The following is a 21,237-nucleotide window of genomic DNA, read 5'->3' on the forward strand; positions in this document are numbered from 1 at the left end:
GTCCAATAGTACAGGGATGTGGAGGAGCAGATAGGGAAACAGATCCTGGAAAGGTGTAATAATAACAGATTTATCGTGAAGGGAGATTTTAATTTCCCAAGTATCGATTGGCAGCTCCCTAGAGCAAGGGGTTTAGATGGGGTGGAGTTTGTTAGGTGTATTCAGTAAGGTTTCTTGACACAATATGTAGATAAGCCTACAACAGGAGAGACTGTACCTGATTTGGTATTGGGAAATGAACCTGGTCAGGTGTCAGCTGTCTCAGTGGGGAGAGTATTTTGGAGATGGTGATCATAATTCTATCTCCTTTACAATAGTATTGGAGAGAGATAGGAATGGACAAGTTAGAAAGGTGTTTAATTGGAGTAAGGGGAATTATGAGGCTATCAGGCAGGAAATTGGAAGCTTAAATTGGGAACACATGTTCTCAGGGAAAAGTACAAAAGAAATGTGGCAAATGTTCAGGGGATATTTGTATGGAGTTCTGCATAGGTACGTTCCACTGAGACAGGGAAGTTATGATAGGGTCCAGGAACCATAGTTCAAAAGGCTATAATAAATCTGGTCTAGAAGAAAAGAAATGCATACAAAAGGTTCTGAGAGCTCGGTAATGTTAGAGATCTAAAAGATTATAAAGGTAACATGAAGGAGTTTAAGAAGGAAATTAGGAGAGCCAGAAGGGGCCATGAGAAGGCCTTGGTGGGCAAGATAAAGGAAAAGCCCAAGGCATTTTACAAGTATGTGAAGAGCAAGAGGATAAGAAGTGAAAAGAATAGGACTTATGAAGTGTGACAGTGGGAAAGTGTGTTTGGGACCAGAGGAAATAGCAGAGGTACTTAATGAATACTTTACTTCAGTATTCACTATGGAAAAGGATCTTGCTGATTGTATTGATGACTTGCAGTTGGCTGAAAAGCTTGAGCATGTAGATATTAAGAAAGAGGATGTGCTGGAGCTTTTGGAAAGCATCAAGTTGGATAAGTCGCCGGGACCGGATGAGATGTACCCCAGGCTACTGTGGGAGGCAAGGGAGAAGATTGCTGACCCTCTGCAATAATCTTTGCATCATCAATGAGGATAGGAGAGGTTCCAGAGGATTGGAGATGTTGTTCTTTTATTCAAGAAAGGGAGTAGAGAAAGCCCAGGAAATTATAGACCAGTGAGTCTTACTTAAGTGGTTGGTAAGTTATGGAGAAGACCCTGAAAGACAGGATTTATGAATATTTGGAGAGGTTAATATGATTAGGAATAGTCAGCATGGCTTTGTGAAAGGCAGGTGGTGCCTTACAAGCCTGATTGAATTTTTTGAGGATGTGACTAAACACATTGATGAAGGTAGATGTAGTGTATATGGATTTCAGCAAGACTTTTGATAAGGTACCCCATGCAAGGCTTATTGAGAAAGTAAGGAGGCATGGGATCCAAGGGGACATGGCTTTGTGGATCCAGAATTGGCTTGCTCACAGAAGGCAAAGTGTGGTTGTAGATGGGTCATATTCTGCATGGAGGTCAGTGACCAGCGGTGTGTCTCAGGGATCTGTTCTGGGATCCTTACTCTTCGTGATTTTCATAAATGACCTGGATGAGGAAGTGGAGGGATGGGTTAGTAAGTTTGCTGATGATACAAAGGTTTGAGGTGTTGTGGATAGTGTGGCGGGCTGTCAGAGGTTACTGCGGGACATTGATAGGATGCAAAACTGGGCTGAGAAGTGGCAGATGGAGTTCAACCCAGGTAAGTGTGAGGTGGTTCATTTTGATAGGTCAAATATGATGGCAGAATCTGGTATTAATGGTGAGACTCTTGGCAGTGTGGAGGATCAGAGGGATCTTGGGGCCTGAGTCCATAGGACACTGAAAGCAGCTGTGCAGGTTGATGCTGTGGTTAAGAAGGCATACGGTGCATTGGCCTTCATGAATCATAGGATTGAGTTTAAGAGCCGAGAGGGAATGTTGCAGCTATATAGGAACCTGGTCAGACCCCACTTGGAGTACTCTCAGTTCTGGTAGCCTCACTACAGGAAGGGTATGGAAGCCATAGAAAGGGTGCAGAGGAGATTTACAAGGATGTTGCCTGGATTGGGGAGCATGCCTTATGAAAACTTGTTGAGTGAACTCGGCCTTTTCTCCTTGGTGCGACGGAGGATGAGAGGTGACCTGATAGAGGTATACAAGAGGCATTGATCATGTGGATAGTCAGAGGCTTTTTCCCAGGGCTGAAATGGTTGCCACGAGAGGACACAGGTTTAAGGTGCTGGGGAGTAGGTACAGAGGAGATGTCAGGGGTAAGTTTTTTTACGCAGAGAATGGTGAGTGTGTGGAATGAGCTGCTGGTGACAGTGGTGGAGGCGGATAAGGTAGGGTCTTTTAAGAGACTTTTGAATAGGTACATGGAGCTTAGAAAAATAGAGGGCTATGAGTAAGCCTAGTAATTTCTAAGGTAGGGAAATGTTCAACACAACTTTGGGCCAAAGGGCCTGTATTGCGCTGTAGGTTTTCTATGTTTTTGTGTTTCTTACCTGCTAGATCACACCCTCTCTTTGTCCTCCTAATTTCTCTCAAGAATATTGTTGATTGTTTTGTCATCAAGGGATTCACTCATCCCTGAACTCCCAAACCCTAATGTGTGCTTGCTTTTTCTTGACCAGCGCCTCAGTATCTCTCATCAGCCAGGTTCCCTGAACTTGACAGATTTACCTTTCACCCTTAACAGGTATTATGCTGCTGGAATCTTGCTATCTTACTATTAAAAGCCCCACACTTGCCATTTGTTGCATTCCTATTAAAGAATCTCACCCAATTGTACTCTCCTAGATCCTGTTTAATTCCCTCCATGTTAGCCCTGCTCCATTTTAGGACCCTAACCTGTGAACCTGACCTATCCTTTTCCTTCACTATCTTAAATCAGATAGAATTAAGATTATTAGAGCCATGGTTACTAATGGAGAGAAGTTTGAACTAAACTTGTTAATCTGGATTTTATGGGTTGTATACTTTATTCATTATTCTTACAGGTGCCTTATGTGATCCCGAGGAGCAGTATCCAGATCCTAAACATCTACAGTATAAAAATCTTCACTGTGATTCACAGGGTCCAAATCAGGAAGAATAAATTGGAGTGGTTAAATTAACATAAAGCCATTTACTGAAAGTGCAATAAACAGATCTTTTTAAAAAAAAAACATAAATGCTTGAAGTCTGAGATGAAACCTGTAAATACTAGAAACATTCAGCATCTGCAGAAAGAAAAAGTGGAGTTAATATTTCAGGTCAGAGGTCCTTCATTGGAACTGAGAAAGAAGGAAAAGTAACTTAGCCCAAGAGAGTTATGATACAGTAGAAGAGCTTAAAAAGGAAACATTTTGCAATTACCAGATGTAATTCTGAATGAGAGGCTGCACTGGTAAAAATTCAAAGGCAGATCTTGTTCGTCTGCAAGGGAAACTTGCTCGGTGATTAAAAATTCACTGAACAATGAGGACGAAATGGTGAAGGTCACATAGCTGCCTTTCTGCTCCGTTTGAATAAAGACAGTCATTATGATTCAAAGTCTGTCTTTCTAACTGATTCCCAAATTTCTATTATTCTATTGGGGCCAAAGATCCTGAGGTTAATACTCAAGCATTTTCTAATATATTTAGTGGATGGAGCCAGCAACTTTTTGCTCTTTGGTCTTTCGGCAAGGTTCTAGTACAGCACATCTTTTGAGGGAGCAGGGCTATTGCACAGCTGTCATCAAATGCCCATATTACCCAATGTAAGTGTAGATGCCCAGATTTATTATATTACACGGAGTGGTAAATTGCTTTTTTATTGTTGTTGAATCCAAGTTAGTTGACTACCTGATGTGGAGACAATAATCCAAGGCTGTATTCCACCTTGGCTGCTCTTTTGGGAGAATTAATCATCAAATTTCTCAACTTCCACATTATAAAATATAATGTGTCATCTCAAATAGCTTTAAGCCCTAGGAAAATTTAAAATTTGATCTCTGATGATTTCCAGTAGGTTGCTGCAGTTTGGTGGAGCCTGCTTTCAAAAGACTTGATTGTAGGCATGGCTGATGCACCTCATTCCCCTTCATATGTTTTCATAGTCTGGTTGTTTTCAAAGTCACATTTGATGCTTATCTCTTTGTGCCATGGCAGGGTGGCAGGGATCTTCTCTCTGAATCACTGCAAGCCTTGTGATCGTGATCCTTCTACAATGGTAGTAAGCTATGGGGGAAAACACACTCCTTTTAAAAATAATTGTCCAGTGAAAACAGTAGTGGGAAAACATATCTTCCTGGATATCCTTCTGTTTTGTGCAACATCTCATGGTGTTATTTCATACAATTCCAGAACAAAAGATTTGGAAAAGGAAATGAGTATTCTTTGTTATTTTTTCTATCTATGTGCCCTTATTCATACGTCAATTCCAAAAACATTGTGGGCAACTTCCATCCACCCTATAACAGACTTCCCCTTTGTTCCATGCACAGGTTCCCCTCTACTCTTCCCCTCATGATAACTTAAACACACATTAGTTTTCTCACTTTTGTGGTTCTGGTGCAAGTTCCTTGACCTGAAACATTAACTTGTGGTGTTCTCGTTCTCTCTCCCTCTCTCCCTCTCTCCCTCTCTCCCTCTCTCCCTCTCCCCCCCTCCCCCCTCTCTCCCCCCTCTCTCCCCTCTCTCCCCCTCTCCCCCCTCTCTCCCCCCCTCTCCCCCTCTCTCCCCCCCTCTCTCCCCCCCTCTCTCCCCCCCTCTCTCCCCCCCCTCTCTCCCCCCCCTCTCTCCCCCCCCTCTCTCCCCCCCCTCTCTCCCCCCCCTCTCTCCCCCCCCTCTCTCCCCCCCCTCTCTCCCCCCCCTCTCTCCCCCCCCTCTCTCCCCTCCCTCTCTCCCCTCCCTCTCTCCCCTCCCTCTCTCCCCTCCCTCTCTCCCCTCCCTCTCTCCCTCCCCTCCCTCCCCCCACTCTCTCTCCCCCCTCTCTCCCCATCCCTCTCTCTCTCTCCCCCTCCCCTCTCTCTCTCCCCCTCCCCCTCTCCCCCTCCCCACTCTCTCTCTCTCTCTCTCCCTCCCTCTCTCCCCCTCCTAGTCTAATGATACTGTTTTTTTTTATTTAAGCAACTTTTGAGAATTGGTGAAAATTCTCTATTGTTTCCAAATTGTCAGCAAATTTGTCAGATATTAATTTAGAGGAAGTTCATAAATATTTTACCCAAAACCACCTAAGGATTTGGAATGGAACATCATAGCATAAATTTATAAGTAAAATTTATGTCCATTTCCTAACCCTTACTGCTGGAAGATTGATATGATAAATGATCAATGTAGATTTAATTTAAAACTATATTATTAGAAATATGTTAAAGGAAAAAATATGACGTGTAATTCTGAAATGAACAGAAAAGAGTAAAATGGGTTGCAAATTTAAAATGCAAACTTGAAAATTATCGAATTTGGTAAAAAATTTCCTACACCTGTGCAAAACCCTGTCATATCTGATGTAATGTAGAAGCCGTTTAAGGGTTTAGTGAGTGAGACAGAAAACACTGATTACAATCAACATATTAATCATTTATTTACAAACAGTAAAAGAAAATGACCAAACATTTAAGTCTCCCCAGGTTACACAAACTACTAAACTAGATCTTCAACAAGCAGATACTTAGCTAAAAGTGCTTAGAGAACATACTTTTCCAAGAGTTTTGTGAAGCATGCCCTGGAGACAAAGGAAAGTGAGTGAACGGCCAGGCCTCCTTGCACATGCTATTTTATACCCCTCGTGGCTCCTGCAACTGGAAATTGGTGCCATAGCGAGCAAGCCAACCAATGCAAAAGAGCGGTGGCAGTTTTTAAATGGACCAATTAATAACCAACATGGTAGAAGTGACTTCTGACTGGTAGATAAGCCACACCCCTACATAACATCTGGTGATCATGTGATCTCTGTCTCAGAGGTCAGCATCAGAACATCTTTCAAGAAGATGAATCTTTACAAGGCGTCAGGCCCTGATGGTGTATCTGGCAGGGCACAGAAAATTTGTGCCAGCCAGCTGGCGGGAGCGTTCAAGGACATGTTCAATCTTTCACGTCTGCAGCCAGAGGTTCCCACCTGCTTCAAAAGGGCGACAGTGCCCAAGAAGAGCAGGGTGAGCTGCCTCAATAACAATCCCTCAGTGGCACTCACATTTACTGTGATGAAGTGCTTTGAGGGATGGTCATGGCTAGAATCAACTCCTGCCTAAGCAAGGACCTGGACCCATTATTGCCACAATAGGTCTACAGCGGATGTAGTCTCACTGGCTTTAAACTTGGCCTTAGATCACCTGGATAATAGTAATATTTATGCCAGGCTATTGCTTGTTAATTACAGCTCAGCGTTCAACACAACTATATCTTCAGTTCTAATCAACAACTCCAAAACCTGGGTCTCTGTACCTCCCTCTACAACTGAATCCTTGACCTGGTCAATGTGAGACTAAAGTCAGTGCAGATCGGAAATAACATCTCCTCCTCGCTGATGATCAACCCTTGTACACCTCAAGGTTGCATGCTTAGCCCACTGTTCTATTCTATCTACACCCATGATAGTGTTCAATGTTCAAAGTAAAACTTATTCTCAGAGTACATACATGTCACCATGTACATACAACCTTGAGATTCTTTATCTGCAAGCATACTCAGCAAATCTATAGAACAGTGACTGTGAACAGGATCAATATTAACAAGCTATGCAAATATAAATAAATAGCAATAACTAATGACATGAAACAACAAGATAAAGAGTCCTTAAAGCGAGACCATCAGTTGTGAGAACACCAGAAATGGAATGAGTGTAGTTCTCCCATTTTGTTCAACAGCCTGATGGTTGAGGGGTAGTAACTGTTCTTCAACCTGATGGTGCAAGTCCTGAGGCATTTGTACCTTCTACCTGATGGCAGCAGTGAGAAAAGAGCATGGCCTGGGTAGTGAAGTGAGGCCCTTTGATGATGGATGCTGCTTTTCTCTGGCAGTTGATGTCCTCAATGGTTGGGAGGATGTTACCCATGGTATACTGGGCCGAATCCACTACCTTTTGTAGGATTTTCCACTCAAAGGCATTGGTGTTCCCATACCAGGCTTTAAAGCAGCCAGTCAGCACACTTTCCACCTCACATCTATAGAAGTTTGCCAAGGAATATGATGATATGCTGAATGTCTGTAGATTCCTGAGGAAGCAGAGGGCCAATCGTGCTTTCTTTGCAATTTATATGATGGGTCCAGGACAGGTCCTCTGAGATAGTGATACTGACCATCTCCACCACTGATTCTTTGATTATTACTGGCTCATGGACCTCTGGTTTCCCTCTCCCAAAGTCCACAATTAGTTCCTTGACATTGAGTGAGAGGTTGTTGTCATTTTACTATTCAGCCGAATTTTCAGTCTCCCTCCTGTATGCTGATTCATCACCACCTTTGATATAGCCGACAACAGTGGTGTCATCAGAAAACATGTAAATGGTGTTGGAGCTGTACTACCACATAGTCATAGGTGTAAAGCAAGTAGAGCAGAGTGCTGAATGCACATTAGTTTTGAGGGGATGATGGCGTTAAATGCTGAGCTGTAATCGATAAAGAGCATCCTGATGCATTCATCTTCGTTGTTCAGATGTTTCAGAATGTGTGAAGAGCCAAAACAATGGCATCTGCTGTTAACCTGTTGCTTCAATAGGTGAATTGGAGCAGATCCAAGTTGCCACTCAGACAGGGTCTGATAGGCTTCCAACACCAGACTCTCAAAACATTTTATCACTGGATGTAAGTGCCACTGGGCAATGGTTACCATGATCTTCCTGGGCACCAGTACTGTTGAGGCCTGCTTAAAGCGGGGGGGGGGGGGTACCACACATTACTGGAGTGAGAAGTTGAAGATATCCGTGAATACCCCAGGCTGTTCATCAGAACAGCTCTTCAGTGCTCGGCCAGTTAGACTGGATGCTTTCCTTTGATTCACTCTCTGAAGGTAGCCCACACATCATCTTCAGATACTGAGACCAAAGGATTTTTGAGAGACATGGGGGTGCGTGATGACTCCATCCTGTTCTGGTGATCAAAGCAAGCATAGAAGGCATTGAGCTCAACTGGAAGCGAGCTCTGCCATCCCCTGTGTCACAAGATTTAACTTTGTCGGAGGTAATGCCATTCAAACCTGCCACAGCTGTCGAGCGTCCCTTGCTAGTTCCGGTCTAGTCCAGAATCTACACTTCACCCGTGAGATCATACCTGCACCTCTTGTAGCATTCTTGATTTCCAGACTTGAATGCCTCTGATCTGGCCCTCAGCAATTCTGGATTTCATTGTTTATCCAGGGCTTCTGATTGGGGAAGACCTTGAATGATTTTGTGGAGACGCACTCATCCACATTTGTTTTAATAAAGTTTGTAATGACCCTGGTGTCACTCATGTCCTCAGATGAGTTCTTGAACATGACCCAGTTCACTGACTCAAGACAATGTTTTTACCATTCCTCTGCCTCCATTGACCACCTCTTAGTTGCCTTGATCTCTTGAGCCTTGCTTTTTAGGCTCTGTCTGTATGCAGGTAGCAGGAGTACAGTGAAATGATCAGAGTTGCCAAAATGCAGTCTCAGGAAAGAATGATAGGCATTCCTGATCATAGTATAGCAGTGGTCTAGAGTGTCGGGACCTGTGGTGCTACAGGTTACGTGCTGATGATAATTGGGCAGGTTTTTCTTCAGACAGGCCTGGTTAATGTCACCGACTATAAATTGAAAAGTGTTGGGATGGGCTGTTTCTTGCTTGCAGACATCGTGCAGATTCACAAGTGCTTGCTTATAGTTGACCACTGGTGGTATGTAAACTGCTATCGGGATCACACATGAGAACTCCTGAGGCAAACAGGATAGTTTACATTTAATCGTCAGCTGTTCTAAGTTGGGCACAAGAAGTCAACGTAACCCCAACGTGGATAGACACAACTCAAGCACCATCTATAAATTTGCTGATGACTATATTGTTAGGAGAATTTCAGATCATAATGATGGAGGTATGCAGTATATTTTCCAAAAGCAGATTGTGGACTTCAGGAAGGGTAAGTCGAAGGAACACACACTAGCCCCTTGTGGTGGGACGAGAAGTGTAAAGGGTGAGCAGTTTCAAAACTCTGGTGTTGACATCTCTGAGGATCTACCCTGGGCCCAACATATAGAAACAATTACAAAGATGACACAACAGAGGCTATATGTAATGTAACACACACAAAATGCTGGTGGAACACAGCAGGCCATTTAGCATCTATAGGGAGAAGTGCTGTCGACATTTTGGGCCAAGACCCTTCGTCAGGACTAACTGAAAGGAAAGATAGTAAGAGATTTGAAAGTAGTGGGGGGAGAGGAAAATCTGAAATGATAGGAGAAAACCGGAGGGGTTGGGGTGAAGCTGAGAGCTGGAAAGGTGATTGGCAAAAGGGATACAGAGCTGGAGAAGGGAAAGGATCATGGGACGGGAGGCCTAAGGAGAAAGAAAGGGGAGGGGAGCACCAGAGAGAGATGGAGAACAGACAGAGTGATGGGCAGAAAGAGAGAGAAAAAGAAGGAGGGGGGAGAAAACTAAATACATCAGGGATGGAGTAAGAAGGGGAGGAGGGCCATTAATGGAAGTTAGAGAAATCAATGTTCATGCCATCAGGTTGGAAGCTACCTAGATGGAATATAAGGTGTTGTTCCTCCAGCCTGAGTGTGGCTTCATCTTGAAAGTAGAGGAGGCCATGGATAGACATATCAGAATGGGAATGGGTCATGGAATTAAAATGTGTGGCCACTGGGAGATCCCGCTTTCTCTGGCGGACAGAGCGTAGGTGTTCAGCAAAGCATTCTCCAGGTCTGCGTCGGGTCTCACCAATGTATAAAAGGTCGTACTGGGAGCACCAGACGCAGTATATCACACCGGCTGACTCACAGGTGAAGTGTCGCCTCACCTGGAAGGACTGTCTGGAGCCCTGAATGGTGGTGAGGGAGGAAGTGTAAGGACAGGTGTAGCACTTGTTCCGCTTACGAGGATGAGTGCCAGGAGGGAGATCGGTGGGAAGGGATGGGGGGGTGGGGGGACAAATGGACAAGGGAGTCGCGTAGAGAGCAATCCCTGCGGAAAGCAGAAGTGGCAGGGAGGGAAAGATGTGCTTGGTAGTGAGATCCCGTTGGATTTGGCGGAAGTTACGAAGAATTAAGAGGCTATATGTCAATAGGAGCTTGAGGAGAATTAGTATGTCACCAAAGACACTGGCAAATTTCTACGAAGTACTGTAGAGAGCCTTCTAATTGGTTGCATCACTTTCTATGGAAGGGCTGCCGCACAGAATGTGAAAAACCTGCAGAGAATTGTAAACTCAGCCAACTTCATCATGGGTGCTATCTTCCCCAGCCTCCAGGACACCTTCAAAAGACAATGCCTCAAAATGGTGGCATCCATCATTAAGGACCCCTGTCACCCAGGACGTTCCCCGTCTCTTCAAGGAGGAGGTACAGGAGACTGAACAGCTTTTTTCCCTCTGCCATTGGATTTCTTAATGAACAATGAGCCCATGAACACTACCTCAGTATTTCCCTTCTCTCTTTTTGCTCTTATTTATTTAAATTTTCATTTTATATATTTTTTGTATTTCGTTGCACTGCTGCTGCAAAACAACAAACATATGCCAGTGATATTAAACCCGATTCTGAAACTCTGTAATTGTGAAGGTAGTTTGCCTGAAAATTACCCATCTGGTAAACTCTTGATCATGTTTGTGCCATTGGGAGAGAGAAAATGAAATGCCACGTGGACCTCAGAGGTAAACTAAAATGAGTGAAAACAACATACTGTGCAGGCTCCACCATTACCTAACAGATTGTGGGTATTGCTCTGGGGGCTGATCATTTAATCTTTCCTTTCCCATACTTCTCCCAATGACCTACTTTTTTCTCTGCTGCCCCAGCTCACAGATCATGTCTGTCCCTTCTCTAACTCCACCTTCTATCTTTTCTTCATCTTGTCTGTACCTCCTTAATGATTTTTGTCATTTCTTCACCCTCATCCCAGCTCTCTGCAGAAGACGGACTTCTTCATATGCTCAGTTGCTAAGGAGATGCTGGAATCCTCCAAGGAAGAGGGGTCTTTTGATGTGGGTGCACTATAAACTAGTAATAGTAGCAGAATTCTTCCCTGACATTATTGCCTGACACTTGTGCAGACTTAGGTACAGGTGTAATCAGGCCCTTGTGATGTCCCTGGAACTGAATTATCTCAATCGATTAGTTTGTGCGCAAAAGGGAGAAGAGCATCTTAACTAGCAATATCGTGAGCAAAGATGAGCATCAATGGCAAGACAGGAAGACAGAAGATTAAAGCAACTAATTGTTGTTTGCAACATTCTGTTGTCATTATGGTGTAGAACAGGCATGTAAACAGATGCCAAGCAGCAGACTGCATTCTTGGGAGAGCATCGCTGTATTTGTGATATAAATCATTAAAATGCTGTGGTTCCAATTCATTCATTTGCAAGACATTAAATCCACACTGCCATCTAGTGTGAACTAAGACAATAGCAAAACCCTGCCACTCTGGCTATCTCCTCCATTTCTTTCCAGTCCAGACAAAGAGAAATCTCCATTTCTTCCATAGGTGTTGCATGACATGAGGCGAAGATAGAGATGGCAGCCAGTGCGTTTTTCCCCAGGGTGGCAGTAGTTAATGCAAGAGGAAATATTTTTGAGGTGGCTGGTGGTTGCATGAAAAACACTGCCAGGGGTTGTTTTAGAGGTAGTTACAATAGGGGCATTTAAGAGACTTAGGCACATTGATGAATGAAAAAAGGAAGTCTGTGTGGGAGGATAGGGTTAGATTGATCTTGGAGTAGGTTAAACCATTGTCACAACATCGTGGGTGAAAGGCCTGTACAGTATTGCACTGATCTACAGTATATTGTTTGAGTTGCTGAGTTTCTCCGACTCATTTGTGTGTTGCTTCAGATTTCCAGTATTTGCCACCTCTCGTGTCTCCATTTTTGCAAACAGCATGCTTTGTGCATTGACAATTATAATCATTCAAGTTCAGTGTAAAAGTTTCCTGACCTTGTTGAGCCAAAATGACTGTACTCTTGATAATTGAGCTTTATGGATATGAAGCTGGAAGTTTTCCTGCCTGAACCCCATCATTCTTATTTTACACTCAGAAGATTTGCATCTTGTGGTACAACCCTCTGAGGCCATAGTGTTATTTCTTTCACTTCTAGGAATTTGACATCATCTGAGTTGAGTAAAACAATATTCAATATACACATGATTTTTTTTTTATTCCCCAATTCTGCAGCAATTTAACTCAATCTGATTAGATAGGAGGCACAATGAAATGGAAAACATCATTCACCAAAATCTTGCTTTAAAATATAAACTCATAAAAGATCCCATAACTTATTATAAATACAAGCCTGATCCAATTTTAGAGACACAGTCCTAAAAATTATATTATGACTGATCCATTATTATAGATAGGATAATCCAAAACAACAGTCCGGATATAATATTATAGGATAAACAAGTAAGAAGAACTTACTAAATACATATAGCCATTCCAAGCATACATAATGTACAGAAATCAGTAAGCAAAAAACACCAGAAATATGCTGAATTAAAATAGGAAAATGAAAAACTATGGAACAAGAGCAGGGTATGTATTGTCCTAACAGTAATTTCTATAACTGGTGTCATTCCAAAGTCACTACACAACAGCATTAAACAATTAGGTCTACATAGTAATATTCATGTAAGTTTCTAGGCAACCACAAAATTCCAGAGGGAGAATAACTATTATTGAACCTGAGGCTCTTGTACTTTTTTTCCCATGGCAGTAGTAAGAGAACATGGATGGTGGACATCCTTGAAGATGGATGTTGCTTTCCTGTGACAGCATTCTTTGTAGATGTATTCAGTGGTCGGGAGGACTTTGTCCGTGAAGGACTGAGCTGTAGCCACCACTATTTGTAAGCTTTTCTGTACAAGAGCATTGACATTTCCATACCAGCCCAAGATGTGATTAGTTAATATAATCTCCATGATGTATCTGTAGGAGTTTTTCAAAGTTTAGATAACATGCTGAATGCTTGCAAGCTTCTAAGAAAGCAGGGGTGCTGCTGTGCTTTCTTTTTAATGCCACTCAGATGCTGGACCCAGGAATATTCCTCTGAAATGCCAACACTGAGGGATTTAAAGTTGCTGATCCTCTGCCCTTCTGATTCCCCCAATGAGGACTGTCTCATGGACCTCCGGTTTCCTTCTGAAGTCAATAATCATCTCCTTGATACTGCTGACTTTGAATAAGAGGTTGTTGTTGTGGCAGCACTCAGCCAGATTATCAGGCTCTTTCCTGCATTTTGATTCATCACCACCTTTGATTCAGTCAACAACACTGGTGTCATCGGCAAACCTAAATGAGGCACTGGAGCTGTGCTTAGTCTCACATTCATAAAAAATCAAGTAGAGCAGCAGGCTAACACACAGCCTTGTGGCGTACCTGTACTAATGGAGGTTGTGGAGGAAATGTTGTTGCCAACCCAAACTGACCGGTATTGGCAAGCCAGGGAAATGAGGATGCAGTTGTTCAGAGAGGAATTGAGGCCAAAGACTTGGAATTGAAGCTTATTGATTAGTTTTTAGCGGATGATAGTATTGAACGCCAAGCTGTAGTCAATGAAGAGCATCCTGATGTAAGCGTCTTTGCTGTCTAGATATTCCAGGATTGAGTGAAGAGCTAACACTGTTGAGCTGTTGTGTTTGTAGGCAAATTAGAGTGGATCCAGGTCATTTCTCTGATAGGGACTGATCTGCTTCATCACCTGCAAGATTTGTAGAATTTGATCCAGTTGGTGCTTGATCAATGGATCAATTCTTATTTCCATTGGCAGCACCCAACAATTTCAGCAGGGTGGACGCCTAGCCTCACTGCCTTATCCCCCTTCCTCTACCTAAATTTACTGTGGGCTGGTATTGAGGTATTGCTATGGAGGAGTTTTAATATATGGCAAGAAAAGTATTTTGTGTTATTGTGCATGTAATTCCTTCACTTGAAGTTGGAAGAAAAGTGTAACAGAAAATACTAAATTCCCTTCTCATTCTCTCTATCCCTCTATACCCTAAGCTGAGCCTTGTGTATACTTGTGACTGCCAGGGTTCAGTGTGCTAATGAGCTGATTAGGCATGACTTCTGTTGATTGAATTCTTCTGAATTCTGGTACAGTAGTCTACTGGGATGCAGTCTCACTGGGTTTCCACCCAGCCTTGGATCACCTGGACAATAATAATACCATATTGTTGATTGACTACAACTCAGCATTCAACACAATCATACTCTCATTTCTAATTAACAACCAAAACCTGGGCCTCTGTACCTCCCTCTGCAATTAGATTGTTGACTTCCTCACAGGAAGACCATGGTCTGTGCAGATCAGAAATAACATCCCTCTTGCTGACAGTCAACACTGGTGCACCTTCAGGATTCATGCTTAGCCCACTACTCTACTCCCCATACGCTCACGATTGTGTGGCGAGGCACAATTCAAATGCCATCTATAAATTTGCCGACAATGCAACTATTATTGGCAGAAATTCAGATGGTGATGAGGAGGTATTCAGGAGTGAGATAGGTCAACTGATTGAGGGGTGTCACAGAAACAATCTTGCACTCAAAGTCGGTAAGGCCAAGGGTTTGATTGTAGACTTCAGGAAGGGGAAGTTGAGAGAATACATGCCAGTTCTCATCAAGGGATCGAAGTGGTGTGGAGTTTCTAGTTCCTGGGTGTCAATGTCTCTGAGGATCTATCCTGTGCTGAACATATTGATGCAGTTACAAAGAAGGCACAGCAGTGACTATATTTCATTAAGAGTTTGAGGAGACTTTGGTATGTCAACAATGATACTTGCTAATTTCTACAGATGTACAATTGAGAACACCCTAACCATTTGGTATGGAGGCTCCAATGCAAGGCATCAGAAAAAGCTGCAGAAAGTTGGAAACTCAGTCAGTTCCATCAAGGGCACTAGCCTCCCCAGCATCTAGGACACCTTCAAAAGACGATACTTCAAAAAGGCAGCAACCATCACTAAGCATCCCAAACTCTCAGGACATGCCTATTTCTCATTGCTCCCATCAAAGGGGAGGTACAGAAACCTGAAGACACACACTCAACATATCAGGAACAGCTTCCCCTCCACCATCAGATTTCTGAATGGAGAATGATATCTTTCCCCTCTTTGCCAGCAATATTAAACCAGATTCTTATTCTGATTCAATTTTTGCTGATCCCTGATTGCAACACCTTGCCCAAGTGGATGAGAACCCTGCCTTGAAGATCACTGAGATAACTCTCAGTTTCTATGATTGTGGGACATAATGTCTCCTGTGCCAACAGCCTGCACAACTCCCCAACCCTATTAATGGTAAAGATGACACCTATCAGAATCAGGCTTTTTTTTAATCACTGTCTTTTCTGACATGAAATCTGTTGTGGCTGCGGTATAGTGGAAAGCTAGAAACTTACTATAAACTACAAAATAAGCAAAAGTGTGAAATGTTCTACAGGTGTTACTCCATTTCAAACTGAAACTGACTTTTCACTTTACTCCATGGATGCTGCATGACCCGTTAATTTCCTCAGCTCTCTGTGCAAGAGCTCTGTCTTCTGGCTCTTAGTGTGCAAACTGCATCTTCTATGTGTCTCCATTCACCCGGCATTCCTTTGATTTGTGTGGATGGACGAGAAGTCTGCTGACCAGTTTAGATGTTGGGCAGATGGTGGTGTTGCTGAGGCATGGCTGAATGTCTCAAGTATGCCCTGATTTAACCTCTTCATCAAGTCCATTGGCTGAGTCCAATCTTGCTGGGATTGATATGCATGGAATTTGAAAGGGAAAAGGGAATATTGTTTTACTATAATATTTTCAAAACATTCTAATGGTTTTAAGTGCTTTTACTTTTTAAAACATTTTATTTCAGTAGGTTTTTAAATGTCCTTGACATTCAGAATTTGTTAGGAACTTTACAATCGGAATGACAATGAGGTGGCAAGAGGGGAAAGATTTAATAGTGAATTGAGGAACAATTTTTCACACAGAAGGTGGCAGGTATATGGAATGTGCTGCCAGAGGAAGTGGTAGAGGAGAATATAATGATAATGTTTAAAAGATATTCAGGCAATACATGGGTGGGGAAGGTTTAGAGCAGGGGTTCCCAACTTTTTTTATAGGATGGACCCTTACTGTTAACTGAGGGATTTGGGAACCCTTGGTTTAGAGTGATATGGTCCAAACAAACTGAAGTGGGACTAGCTTAAAGTAGACAACTTTATTGGCATGGATGAGTTGGACCAAGTGATCTCTGATCTTGTGCTGTGTAAATCTTCCCCAGACTTGCCTTGTGCTGGAGGCATTCTGTTGGGGCTAAGGGTAGAGGGAAGTCTTTATATTGTGCCATCTGACGACAAGTGACCTAGTGGACTCAAGACAGATGATTCTGGTGATTCCATCTACTGGGTAGAGTCCAGCACAATTGGTCCATTACACAGGACAACAAATTTTCCCAGAAGTGTTGCTTCCTCACAATTTTTTTTTGTTTATGATAGACCGCTTGACGCTGAACACAAATATAATTTCAGACTACTTGTAGGAATTTGGAGAAACAAAAAAAAACTCTTATTGAATATAATGCGTTTAAGTAGATAATGATGCTAACACTGCACAGTAGTTCAATTAAGCTAAAAATGCTACTGATTTTAGTTTGTGCTCAGTGTCTGAGGCTTCTCTCTTAAGTGTTCAACAATAATCAAACAGCACTGACAGATTCCAGTTGTCCTAATACAGATTTTCCATGGCTGCAATGTCCTGGTGAAACCATTCTCCGTGCTCGTTCACCGACAGTGCCAGGATTTGCAAGGAAGAAGTCTAAATGGCAATGCAGAAATTAATCTTTAGTAACATGTTACTCATCATGGTTTTGTATGCTTGAAGCATATTGTCAACCAGCTGCATGTAGTTTGGTGCTCTGGAGTTGCCGAGAAAAATTTCAGCAACATTCTCAAGTGTCTTCCAGACGATCTTCTCTGGTCCCACATGTTCTTCAGATTGCCTGTCATTGATGAACTGTTTGATTTCTGGACCAACAAAAATGACATCTTTAATCTTGTCATCAGTTATTTCGGGAAACATCTGTCTCAAATATTGAAATTTGTCATGGAAATTTATAGCCTTTCTAAAACCTGTCCTGCTATGCGGCACCCCACCACCCCCTCCCCCTGCCTAAGTATGCCTAATCATGCCTGGACAAGATAAAAAACTTTTCAGCTTACATTGTGGGCAACATTTTAAATGGTGAATTATGAATTGAGGGTAATAAGTACAGATATAGGATTTTTTAAAAATAGTGCATGATAGGGAAATGTCATAGTGATTTTCATAATCAGCAGCCTAGAAATCCATAGGATATACCTAAAAGTCTTCAGAAAGTATATCTTTGTTGTCCAGTGTTGTATAGAATTTGTAACTGTAAATTATAATAGTTACAAAATGGAGAGATGCTGGGCACACTTGGACCTGCAGCATTGTGCAGAGAGAAACAGGAGTTCACATTTAACAGTGGCAAAGTTTAATGAAGGTCATGTGATAAACCCATTGTTAAAATGTAAATGATGTTTACTCTTTTAACCCAGCACTTCATGCCATTTCTGATTGCAGGTGATGAACTGATGCGCTGTGTAGACCTGTACAACCAAACCCAATCAAAATGGTTTGAAGAGATGGTCACGACAACTTTGGTGAGTAAGAATCAATCGAGCAGCCCCATACCATGTAAACATCAATCAGTTTTACTGTTCATGTAATAAAACTACAATTCAAATGATTGGGAAAGCACTCTTTTCCTCAGGTCATCTTACTATATGTTCTTCAGAGGAATCCTTGATATTCAGAGATAAAAAATATAAAAATGTTATGGTACATTCATGGAGAGCTGAAAAAATCAGATAATAATCTTGAGATTGTGGAAATAGCACAAGTGAATTTTCCCCAGTTTGAGATAATCAGTCTCAATCTGAATGTTAATGGAGTGATTTTGATTTTGGGTAAGTATCTGCATATGTGGTTAACAAGCAATGCCCAGGGTGATGCTTGGTTCCTGAGGACAATTAGCTGACCTGTATTACCTCATTGGGGGTAATGGCTATTTGAGGAACAGTTACTACTCGAACAAGACTTGGCAAGCAATTGCAAAAGAGCAAGTGAGGGAGAAGTTAATGAAAACGAAATAGATAAACTGTAATAAATTTTTCTTCCCCTTGTATCCAACTTGAGTTTGCTGGTGACTTAAGAGATGTATTTCATGATTGGAAACTCTTTCAATAATACATATCACATGCAACACGTCTCAACAAGGCCATCATTTTTGAAGTGCTATTATTACAGAGGCCATACTATGCAAAAGTAATGCATGATCAACTGATTAGATTTTGGTAGCATTCAATTGGCATATGACTTGATTGCCTCCTTTAAATAGTGCATCGGGTTTATTTGCATCCAACTGACTAAACAGGAATAGCCTCGGCATAAGGTTTCATTTCAAGCTCTGCTTCTGGCACAACAGGCAAAGATGTGGAGCTGGAGCATCAATCATATTTCATTTCCAACTCTGTGGAGTAGGGCTAGAATCCATAACTTCTAGATTCAGATACAAGATCATCATGACCTCGGCAAGCAACATGGTTAGGCCTAGGCTTTATGCATCTCTGTGGAATGTAGTTCTTGGCTAAGAGGATTATCTTAATGACATTTTCCTGGTGAGTTAGGTAGCGATCCATTTAGATTAGATTGACCTTTCTTCTCTATGTTTAATGATTTTGTTTCTTTTCAGGCCTTCCATTTCTTCCAGTTGCTAACACATCCTTCCTTTGTATGTTAGGCTATTCCTTGTCATTTTACAATCGCCAGAATGTAATTCAAACCTTTGATTTCATTTAGGCCGGGATGATCCTCTTTCCTTCCCAGGACCTCCCAGCTTGTCAACCTCAGTGATTTAGAGAGACTTTGACTGCATACAGCCCCTGGGGTGCATACCAACTATAATCTCACCCAATTAAGATCTATGCAACTAATTATAATAAGGACAAAGGAGCTGATATTTTTCAGAGGCTGTATATACATAGTATGCCTTAATTTGGGGGTAAAGTAATATGTCTGTATGTTTATTGCTCTTTTCTTTGGATGGCCTTTAAATTATTTAGTCCAGAATTTAAGTACTGAGTCCTGAATACAGGAAAGGACCTGGTTCAGTTAACTCTTTGATGTTAGGCTACCAGGACATCTGAGTTGGGTGTGTATTCTAATAAAATTTGGGGTTAGGACAGGTCACATCATACTGGTGTGGCTCAGTACTTTATCCAGGTCAGGCTGACTTACTTAGGATCTTGTTCTTGGCAAACATTTGATGGAATGTTTTCAAAGAGTTTAAATAGCATCTATGATGAGATTGTTATAGTTTTCATGATTCCGATCTGGGGGTATAGTCGGTTATAGTGCTTTTTTTGTTTCAAAAATATGCTTATTCATAAATACAGGAAATATAAACATTACTTGGCTTTCTTTACCTTCCCACATTCTTTTGCAAAGCATCAATGCCGTTTATGCCATCACTTTAAGCAATGCACTCAGGAAGTGTTTGACCGGCTGTTATACAGATTAGAGTCACCCTCGGGCTGCAGAAGCCCTCAGTGCCCTGTAGCTTTGGAACGCTAGTCTGTGTCCTTCATGCATCTTCCTTCGGTGCATTAATTCAGAGATGTGCAGCACTGATACAGGCATACTGGCCCACTGCAACTGTACCCACCGTTATGTATATCGGAGCAGATCCCTCTTGCCCACATCAACTCCACATATCTCTAAGCCTTGCTCATGCTCATTCAATTACCTGTCCAGGTGCCTCTCAAATGTTGTTACTGTTCCAGCCTCTGGCAGCTCATCCCAGGTACCAGCTACTCTTCGTATAATGAATTTATTAGCAATGGAAACAAATTCCTATCCTATCCAATGTATGCCTCTCACAATTTTATACACCTCCATTGTGCCACCTCTCACTACCTTATGCTCCAATGAAAAAAAGACCCAGCCTTTCCAGTCCCTTCTTATTATTCAAACTCTCCAATCCAGGTAACATCTCTGTGAATTTTTCCCTCTCACTCCAGATTAATGCACCTTTTTGTGGAGTGTGCAAACCGAGCTCCGTGAAATGCTCCTAACCCACTGTATACAAGTTATAACATGGCATCCCTGTCTTGGACTCAGTCACCTTGATCGATGAAGGTGTGTGTGCCATATGCAGGCTTCACCATCTACATTTAGTGAACTATCTACTTCTATCCCCAGCTCTCCCTGTTCAACGACATAAGGTCCTCCCATTCACAATGTATGTTCTGCTCTGCTTGAACTTCCCAAAGTACATCAATTTGCACTTGTCTAAGTTAAATTCCACCTGCCATTCCAATGCCTACTATCCCAGTTGATCAATATCATATTGTAACTTATTGACTGTCCATCATAACACCAATTTTGATGGTCCATTAGACTATTTAGCCTATCAGACATTCCACATTTCCTGTCCTGTCCGTTAAACTTTCTTGCTTTATAGTTACTTATTTTCTTCATCCATGCTCTCAGCTGAACTCTTGCACCTTGGACTGTGTTATTTCTCAGCATTCACCTGTTGATGTCACCTCACACTGGATGGTCCTTAGATGTGTTGAGTTTTTATTTAATTTGCAACTAGAATTTAAGAACCTAGTACTCTCGCAATGGATGCATGGGCTGGATTGCTACCAATTTTAGTGTATTGACTACTATCTGTAATCTACCATTTACTGGTACCTTTAATATCTGCAGAGATATTTTATAACTCACAAGTAAGAAAAAGCAGAACAATTGGACTGATTTAAAAATTTTGTAATACAGGGAATGAGGAACCAAAAAAAAGTCTCTTAACAGAATCAATTTTTAGAAATGATCAAAGCCAATCAATTACCTTTAAAAAATATTCCTTCCTCTTCAGCAAAGTGAATGAGTCATGTGTGCGTGTGACAACAAACTCCGAAGGGATAGGTGCTGTTTGGATTTGAACACAACTTCCTCTGTCATTTCCGAGGTTGTGTTTCACGGTGCATAGCTGCCTAATGTGTTAGTTACTGGTGA

At 42.0% G+C, this 21,237-nt stretch overlaps 1 protein-coding gene across 2 annotated transcripts in view; it reads left to right on the plus strand.

Annotated features, from left to right (window-relative positions):
* The window catches only part of gas7b (growth arrest-specific 7b), a 501,012-nt gene that overhangs the window by 458,349 nt on the left and 21,426 nt on the right, over positions 1-21,237 (plus strand). For both annotated transcript variants that reach the window (XM_059948836.1, XM_059948837.1), the window contains exon 12: positions 17,740-17,819. In XM_059948836.1, coding sequence (XP_059804819.1) covers positions 17,740-17,819 — 80 coding nt within the window. The remainder of the gene's footprint in view (positions 1-17,739; positions 17,820-21,237) is intronic.

Source organism: Hypanus sabinus, chromosome 23 (genome assembly GCF_030144855.1).
Source record: "Hypanus sabinus isolate sHypSab1 chromosome 23, sHypSab1.hap1, whole genome shotgun sequence".
In the NCBI taxonomy this organism is placed as follows: Eukaryota; Metazoa; Chordata; class Chondrichthyes; order Myliobatiformes; family Dasyatidae; genus Hypanus; species Hypanus sabinus.